The 9,680-nt window shown below is 42.3% G+C and overlaps 1 protein-coding gene across 1 annotated transcript; it reads left to right on the forward strand.

Moving 5' to 3' along the window:
* Positions 1-7,073: 7,073 nt before the first annotated feature.
* On the forward strand, positions 7,074-9,419 carry LOC118823225 (extensin-like). The gene is made up of 2 exons (XM_036592657.1): positions 7,074-7,708; positions 9,392-9,419. The coding sequence occupies exons 1-2, from the start codon at positions 7,074-7,076 to the stop codon at positions 9,417-9,419; spliced, it is 663 nt and encodes a 220-aa protein (XP_036448550.1).
* The last annotated feature ends 261 nt before the right edge of the window (positions 9,420-9,680 follow it).

Genomic DNA, 9,680 nt, shown 5'->3' on the forward strand with positions numbered 1-9,680 from the left:
CTTCTTTGGCACTGACATTATAACATCTTATTAACACTATTTATAATGCCTTATATTAACAATTCATAATGTATAATAAACATGGCTATAAAGTGTAATTCAGTATAGTTAATTTTTATAAATGTTTATAATCATGTTTATAATGCTGTATGAAGACATTATAACATGTTATAAATGTGTTTATAGATGCTTACAAACGTGACATTCATAGAAAGTGTTACCATAAATGTTTGTATCACACTGTTATGTTCTATATATAATGGTTTCTAAAGTATATTATATAGCCTATGTCTACTTGACCTGCATATGTACAGACATATTCATTCATATCTGCCTATGTAAATCTCCTAAGCTCCTTTTACATTATTATTATTCTTTATTCTATATTGTACTTATTGTATTTTATATTACCTTTGGTGTAATACTTGTTTATGGTCTGTTTGCTGTCTGGTCTCTTCAGTATGTTACATGTCATATATGTGTGACTCACCAAGACTAATTCCTTGTGCGTGTAGCATGCTTGCTAAAATAAAGTGATTCTGATTCTGATTCAATGAGCTGAGCAGATCACCAACCAATCATCAGCTCAGTAGCAGTAATACCAGCATCCTTCTGCCCAAAACTTGTTTGCTGTAGAAAAAAGAAACATACAGGTGAGTTTTCTTTGCTGTTTCAGTGGAACACATCCTTCTGCTTTCCAGAATTCATGGAAAGTCCAGCACAATTGGGTAGAAAAGAGTTTAACTTCTCGGTTTTAGACGTTTAACTTCATTCACCCCACATTCTCGCTTGTGGGTGCCCTCTGGCATTTCACAGTCTTGTTCTTGATATAACAGGAGAAACAGGAAGTGGCCAGGCTTCCCTTTTCCACCATTTTACCATCATCATCATTCCATATAAACTCAGAAGACTCGTGTAGGTTCACTGGTGGTTCTGGATAGTAAATATAATGTCTATATTTGTGTTGTAGTCATGGTGACCCCTGGTTCCTATCACCACCACTATAAAGACACCTGAACCATTTCACACCAAATCACTCTGAATCACTCTGTTTACACTATTGAGTTATATAGAATTTTTGAATTTCTTGCACATACATACATACAGAAATAAATAAATAAATAAATAGTTTACTTTTGCTATTGTTTACCAAATGTTAATCATCTAACCAGCACTTTTGAGGGCAAAACTGTTTACATGTCCCAACATATATATATATATATATATATATATATATATATATATATATATATATATATATATATATATATATATACGTATATAATGACTGAAAAGTCTGAATATATGGAATGAAAGTTGAGAATATGAATAAAATCTGACATCATCAAGGCACTTGTGCCATCTTGTGTTTTCGATGTGTGATATTATCCTGTACAGATGCAGGCAGTACGTCACTATGACTGAGTCAGCATGAAATCTAGTAGCAGCGATCCTAAACAGTGAGGTGCTGATTTTGCTGCACCAGCTCTGTGTTTTGCCTGCAAGTGATTCAAAGTTGAATGATAAACACCTTCTTTGCTGAGCTGAACAGCTGCCCATCCTGTGTGTCTGATACTGTTGCTTCATCTGCCTTGATCGGGTGTCCACTGCTCGCCAGCCTTCTGGACTAGTCAGACCACCATGGAGCTTCTTGCTGTACAACGCTGTGCAAACCTCACCTGTGTGAACTGACCCTCCTGATGATGCTGACTCTAACTATTTAATCGGAGCCACTGCTTCACCTGCTTTTTGTATCTTATACTAATGGTCAAGCCTTATTCTCTGCTCAAATTGCTCTTGTGTTATTGTTTTGTGACCCGGTGTTGACCAGAGGAGGAGGGTTCCCCAGTCATGGAGTTCCTCTCAAGTCTTGAAGTCTTGGTTCATTTTGAGGTTTCTTCCTCTTGCTCTTAGGGAGTTTTTCCTCGCCGGTGTTGTGGTTGGCGACGCTCATGGGGGTTCGGACACAGATTTTTCTGTAAAGCTGCTTTGTGACAACACCTGTTGTAAAAAGTGCTGTATAAATAAACTTGATTTGCCTTGATGCCTTTGAAGTAGCTAACTTACCATTTAGAAGCTGTATTTCAATGAGAGACCACAGTCACGGATTCTATCAGAGTGACATACAGAGCTGCAGCTTTTTTGGCCTGTGCAAAAGCAATAGCACATTTTATGTGCTAAAATTTAAGGATTAATATTAATCAGAAAATTGATTGAGGCTGTTCAAATCTTTCTATACAACTTATACATTGTAGTTATTTTGAGTACAGCATCGATGCAGATGTGGATTTTTTTGAAAGCAGAAGGAAAAATATGCTCAGAAATATCTGTATATGTGTGGACGAGGCCTCGGCCAGAGATGCTCACCATGTGGTGATATTATAGCATCCATATAAAGCAGAAGTGACAGCTGGTGCCCATATGATGCAGACTGCTGTCTCGTCTCGCTGATGCTGATTTACTCCATGTTATTCCTCGCTCTGCACCCCCCCCAGGCCCTGAGTGAGGGGATCAGGGGCTGAGCTGCTGTGCCCCCCTGCCTCCTGCCCTGGCTGGAGCACTGCTCAGAGATTTGGAGCAGTGATAGCTGCTTATCATCGTGCAGCACTCTGGAGAACCGGCTCCGCTCCCCCACAGCCAGCTCCCAGCTCTCATACACAGCCAGACATATTACAGTGAATAGGGCTCTTTACTCACTAAACAAGATCTACAGTTTATTTAGATGCCAGTAAATGTATTCAAAACCATGTATAACTGATCATATCTGCTATTCAGTTTTTCAGAGGGTGACCATTTCATTTTAGTTTGATTTTAACCCTCCCCTTATCCACAAATTTACTAACATCTTTGGTAACACTTTCTATAAATGTCACCTTTATAAGCATATGTAACCCCACATTCATAACATGTAAAAATGCATTCATAAGGCATTATAAACATTGCTATGAATATTTATAAATATGCGTTACACATTATAGCCATGCTTATTATGCATTGTGAATTGTGAACATAATACATTATAAGTACTGATCATAACAAATTATAAGTGCTCATAAGTCGTATTTGTCTGCTCTAAGTAAAGTGAAGCGTACTGTACTAAAGCCTCCTCCAGTGTTCAGAGTGAGGCTTCAAGTTGAAGTATTTACTGAAGGATTTACTGAAACACTAAAACATTCACAGTAAAGCACATTACAGGCTTCAAATGTCAGAGTTTAAACTAGAGCTGCCATCAGTGTTTTACCCAATGTGGGAAAGGTAATGTTCACCACCGTTAGCTTGGTATTTGTCTTTACTTTACGCTCTCCAAGCTGGGACTGACTTCTTTGGCACTGACAGTATAACATGTTATTAACACTACTTATAATGCATTATATTAACAATTCATAATATATAATAAACATGGTTATAAAGTGTAATTCATTTTTATAAATGTTTATAATTATGTTTATAATGCCATATGAATGCGGCAAATTAACTTTGCGGTTAATTTGAACACAAACCTCTGTATTAGAACGTAAACAGGAATTACATGAGCAGTGTGTCGTTTCTGTGGGCTGGGAATCAGGATCTGATCAAGTCTAACTTTTTATACAAAACTCAGCTGTCTGCTCTTTTTTCTGCACTTCTTTTGAGTTCAATACAATATGTAAACACTGGTAAACATACCATTCACTCCCCAACCATATATCATGGATGCTTTTTGAGCTCATTGATTTTGTCATAAAAACCAACATATACATACACTTTTACGTATATAATATGTATTTATGTATCAAGTCCACCTCCTTTTATCTACACTCACTGTTGATTCTATCAGCTCCACTGACAGTATAGTTTCACTCTGTAGTTCTCCAGTTACAGACTGTAGTCCATCTGTTTCTCTGCATACTTTGGCCTAATCCCATTTCACTCCTTGCCCCTACCACTCAGCCCTTAGCCCTCTGTTTTGCACGTTCATGTTCAGGGGTAGGGTGTCTCAATTCTTGTTAGGATAGAGGGGTAGGGTGAAGTGTTAGGGCTACATGGCCCTCCAAACGGAGGTTTTCAGAGACTCCAAACAGAGAGATATCACAAAAAAAGAAAAACCGGCAAGATGGCTGAACAAGAGACCAAAGAAACCCACAAATGTGAGAATTTTCTCTGTTAAAAATTACGATAACCACTGTTTTATCTGAGTTTAATGTTGTTTCGGTGTATTTTGGTCATTTTCTTCATAACAAGCATAAAAAAATCATTAATAATATACTAATGTCTCAGTAGCTAGCTAACTTTCCCATTCCACCTTAAATAGTCCAGCAGTTCTGACGCCTGAAGTGCCAGAATGTAACTGCTGCTCCATTTAAGGTGGAACGGGAAAATTCAAACAAGAAGCTGGTGAATATCTGACTTCAGCTTCATATCACTGAAGAATTAGGGGTGGGTGATAATAAATAATTGCCCCCCTCTTTGAAGGCATATGATGCCCTAAATGTAACTAAAGCCCAGCAGTGAGGAGCTGAACTTTACCCTCCTCTGCTGTCACTGCAAACTGGCAGGGTCGCCTACAGAGCAGCGCTAGTAGCTGTTAATGAAGCAGTATTTTTTTTTTTAATTTGAGGGTCCCATTTCATAGGTCAAGATTTCAACCACTACCCCTTGTAACTCAGTTCCAAGGGGTTAGGGTGACACTTGAAAACAAGGGGTAGGGGTAAAAAGAAGAAATGGGACTGGGCCATTGTTTCCCTGTTTTTCAGTGGTCAGGACCCACACGGACCCCCACAGAGCAGGTATTATTTGGGTGGTGGGTCTCAGCACTGCAGTGACACTGACATGGTGGTGGTGTGTTAGTATGTGTTGTGCGAGTGGATCAGACACAGCAGTACTGCTGGAGTCTTTAAAAGCTCTTAAAAATATAACAGCGGTGTTAAAATGTTTTATGCTGCTCTTTGTTCAGGAAATTAATGAATTATATTACTTTGAAAATGTAGAAGCAATTATAAACTCTGATTTTGCTCAAATGCTCCATTATAGCCTATTCATTTTGGACTCACCCGGGAGCGCCCTCTAGTGTTTGAGAAACCCAGAGGACATTACAGAGTGGTAATTCTCCTCTCTACAAGTTCTCTGTCCTAAGCATATTTTAAAGGCTGAGTGTTTGGGGAGCCATGCTCCACGTGTAAAGAGTTAGGAAAGACAGGGTGAATTCAGGATGAGATTTCTGGTGCATGTATACAGCTGAAAATTGGTATGTGGGTAGTTAAACTAGTTCTAAGGCATTTGAATTGGTGTATTAGACTGTAGGAATATTCAATGCTATAAAACACTCCAGAACGCTCGTGCCAGAACGGGCACGCCGGCGGGCCTGCTAGAGGACGCTTCTAGCAGGTCAACTCATTTAAAGCCTCAAGAAATCACGCCTATGGTCTGGACACACCAATATATTCCTGTTCAACCAATGAGCGCCACAGTTTCACATGAAGTTACCCATAACCCCCTTCTCTGCTTTTTTACGCTGGTATGTTTGCATGCATCTTCGCAGCAGTGTAAATCAGCCTCAACAAGGCTCGCGTGCGATCAAATAAACAAATAACAGCGATGCTGCAGACTAACGCAGTGTGTAATTTAGTGTGGGATCTACCGCGCGGGGAGAGCAGCCATTTCCGCCGTCCTCGCCGCTGAACGAGTGAAGATAAAACCCTGTTTTGACAAATCGCTTCTCATTCGGGATTCATGTTTCCCGACGCCTCTGGAAACTCAGCCCATCGCTGCTGTGTTTCTCAAAGTCTATTTTTTTTAACATCTCTCTCTCTCTCTCTCTCTCTCTCTCTCTCTCTCTCTCTCTCTCTCTCCCCCTATAGCATGGCTGCAAATTACATGCTATTGGTGCATGTCTTTATAACCGTATGAACAGATGCAGGACCAGGGGCCCATTTTTTATTTTCTGAAGTATAAACCACAGACATGAGCGCAATAAATAAATAAATAAATAAATAACACAAAACAGAAAAGAGCAGCTTTGGAACAGCTGTGTAATTTTCCCCCACAGCGAGATGTATTACAAAGAGAGAGAGAGAGAGAGAGAGAGAGAGAGAGAGAGAGAGAGAGAGGGAGGCAGAGAGAGACACAAAGAGAGACATACAGAAAGATGGAGAAAGAGGATGATAGAAATAGGGAGCAAGAGAGAGAGAGATAGAGATAGGGATAAAGAGAGAGAGAGAAAAAGAAAGAAAGATAAATAGGAATAAAGAGAGAACGAGAAAGAGGGAGATATAGGGCAAGAGAGGGAGAGGGATATATATATGGAGAAATATAGATATAGGGAGAGAGAGAGAGAGAGGGAGAGGGAGAGAGATAGTGAGAGAGAGAGAGACACATACAACATGTATGAAGAACCATTTCTCCATGCAAAGAACCATTTAAACAAAGGGTTCTTTGAGTGTTCATGATTCTATATAGAACCATTGTCTTTACTAGAGAACCCCTATCTTTTTTCTCTAAGACTGTAGAAGAAAGAAAACACAAAGAGAAGGAGAAAGGATCAGAAAATAGATATGAGTGGAAGAAAATGGAAAGTAAGAAAGTGAGAGAGAGAAAGAGAAATAGACTAAAGAAGGAAGTGCGAATTAAGGAGAAAAGCGAACCTAAAGAAAGTGATAAAGCACGCAAGGAAAAGAGAGAAAAGGAGAAACAATGAGAAACAGAGAGAGAGTCAGAGAGAGGAAACAATAAATGGAAAAGCAAAGAGAAAGAAGAGAAAGAGAAGGATGGAAGGATTATCTGGAACACTGGGCTAAAGAAATGAACACTCAGAGTAAATTAAAATGCTATCAGAGTATGAACTGGAGGAGTCTCTCCTGACTGTCAGAGATACAGAGCAGAGACAGATCCTGACCAAGTACAGACTCAGTGACCACAGCCTGGCCACAGAACGGGGCAGGTATAAAAAGTCCTGGCTGCCCAGAGAGGAGAGGCGGTGTGGTCACTGTCTGACAGGTGAGGTCGAGACAGAGATACAAACAAACAAGGGAAATTTACACAAACAAATTCAACAAATGAATCCCAAATTTTGAAAAATGTACAGAATTGGAGAAATTATGAATAATCCTTGGAGAGGGGCTCACAGCTCACAGCTCACAGCCCCCCTCACTGCCAAATACGCAACAACATACCACCCCCACTCCACTTACCCCCCACCCTCCACACCCCCACTCCACACCCCCCCCACCCTCCACACCCCCACTCCACACCCCCACTCCACACCCCCACTCCACACCCCCACTCCACACCCCCACCCTCCACACCCCCACTCCACACCCCCACCCTCCACACCCCCACTCCACACCCCCACTCCACACCCCCACTCCACACCCCCACTCCACTTACCCCCCACCCTCCACACCCCCACTCCACACCCCCACTCCACACCCCCACTCCACTTACCCCCCACTCCATTTACCCCCACTCCACACCCCCACCCTCCACACCCCCACTCCACACCCCCACTCCACTTACCCCCCACCCTCCACACCCCCACTCCATTTACCCCCACCCTCCACACCCCCACCCCATTTACCCCCACCCTCCACACCCCCACCCCATTTACCCACACCCTCCACACCCCACTCCACTTACCCCCCACCCTCCACACCCCCACTCCACTTACCCCCCACCCTCCACACCCGCACTCCACTTACCCTCCACACCCGCACTCCACTTACCCTCCACACCCGCACTCCACTTACCCCCCACCCTCCACACCCTCACTCCACTTACCCCCACCCTCCACACCCTCACTCCACTTACCCCCCCACCCTCCACACCCTCACTCCACTTACCCCCCACCCTCCACACCCCCACTCCACACCCCCACTCCACTTACCCCCCACCCTCCACACCCCCACTCCATTTACCCCCACTCCATTTACCCCCACCCCATTTACCCCCACCCTCCACCCCCCCACTCCATTTACCCCCACCCTCCACACCCCCACCCCATTTACCCCCACCCTCCACACCCCCACCCCATTTACCCCCACCCTCCACATCCCCACCCCATTTACCCCCACCCTCCAATAATCAATTTGAAAAACAGAGAACTTCAGGACGTTGGGAGACAAAGATAAATTAGTGATTATATTAGGAGAGGGTCCATCAGCGTCCACTGCAGATAGATATGTGTACGAGTGTCATTCACTCCAGGACAGTGAGTGACCACCACACCACAGCCTTTTACATATATGTATATATTTAACATAGATGTCCTTTTTTCCCCTTTTCTCTTTTTCTCTTCTCACAAATAAATATATTTGATAATTAATGATTTTTTTCTTTTCCTACTCTTTAACTCTAAATAGTTAAATTCTGCATTGAGTACAAAATTCTTCTACTGACGTATAAAGCTCTGAATGGCCTTGATCCTCAGTACCTCAGTGACCTTATTTCCTATTATCAACCGACACGCCCACTTAGATCACAAGGTGCTGCTCATTATTAGTACCCAGAATTAATAAAGTTACGTCAGGAGGAGGAGCCTTTTCATACTAAGCCCCCCAGCTTTGGAATAGCTTACCAGTCTGTGTTCGGGACTCAGACACAGCCTCCATCTTTAAGTCTAGGCTAAAAACGTACCTGTTTAGTCGAGCCTTTGGTTAATTTGTTTTTCTAACTATGTCCCTCTTATCCCCCCTCCCCCCCTCTTTCCCCCTCCCCCTCTTTCCCCCTCCCCCTCTTTTTCCCTGAGCTGAGCGGCTGCCTGTCCTAAGAGGGTCTGATGTGACCGATGCGGCCGGCGCTCTGCACAGTGGTGTCAAACTGTATCCACTTATACTGTTTTGTGTCTGTGCTGTTATCCGGTGTCGACCAGAGGAGGATGGGTTCCCCTATTTGAGTCTGGTTCCTCTCGAAGTTTCTTCCTCCTGTTGAGGGAGTTTTTCCTTGCCACTGTCACCGAGGCTTGCTCACTGGGGGACCCGGATTCTCTGTAAAGCTGCTTTGTGACAACATCTGTTGTAAAAGGAGCTATATAAATAAATTTGACTTGACTTGACTTGACTTTCTTGTTATAAACTACATATTAAATAGTTTTTGTTTTATTATTGCATGTACTTTTATATCATTAATTGATAAATAACCATTTCTCTTCTTAATTGTTGCATTGTCATATATTAATCTTGGTTTTGTATTTTGTTTTTTTTTTTATTAACTTTTAACATGTAGATCATTTTTGTAGTGCTTTGACAGTACAAATGTAAATTGAACTTGAACTTGAACTTGAGAGAAAGACAGAAAGAAAGAGGTCAGAGCTGAGGTTCTCTGTGTCCAGCTCAGGTAACCGTAGGGACCATATCAGATTCCTGAGTCAGTGTGAATGTTCTCTCATTCCTGTAATAGATTCATACCTGCATCCTCTCAGAAAAGGGGAGAGGTCACAGAGAGCGTAGAGAGAGAGTTCATACCTTTAATTTACTGTATTTCTCTCTCTCTCTCTCTCTCTCTCTCTCTCTCTTTTTATCTTTCTTTCCTTCTTTCTGCCTCTCTGTTTAACCTCCCCCCTCTCTCCTTCTCTCTCTCTTTTTCTCTTTTCCTATGACTCACCCTCCCTCTCTCCCTCCCTCTCTGTCACTCTCTATCATTCTGTCTTTTCTCTCTCTCTCTCTCTCTCTCTCTCTATCTATTAGCTTTATTAAGCGTCACTGGTGTGA

This window comes from Colossoma macropomum, unplaced genomic scaffold (assembly GCF_904425465.1).
Source record: "Colossoma macropomum unplaced genomic scaffold, Colossoma_macropomum, whole genome shotgun sequence".
NCBI lineage: Eukaryota > Metazoa > Chordata > Actinopteri > Characiformes > Serrasalmidae > Colossoma > Colossoma macropomum.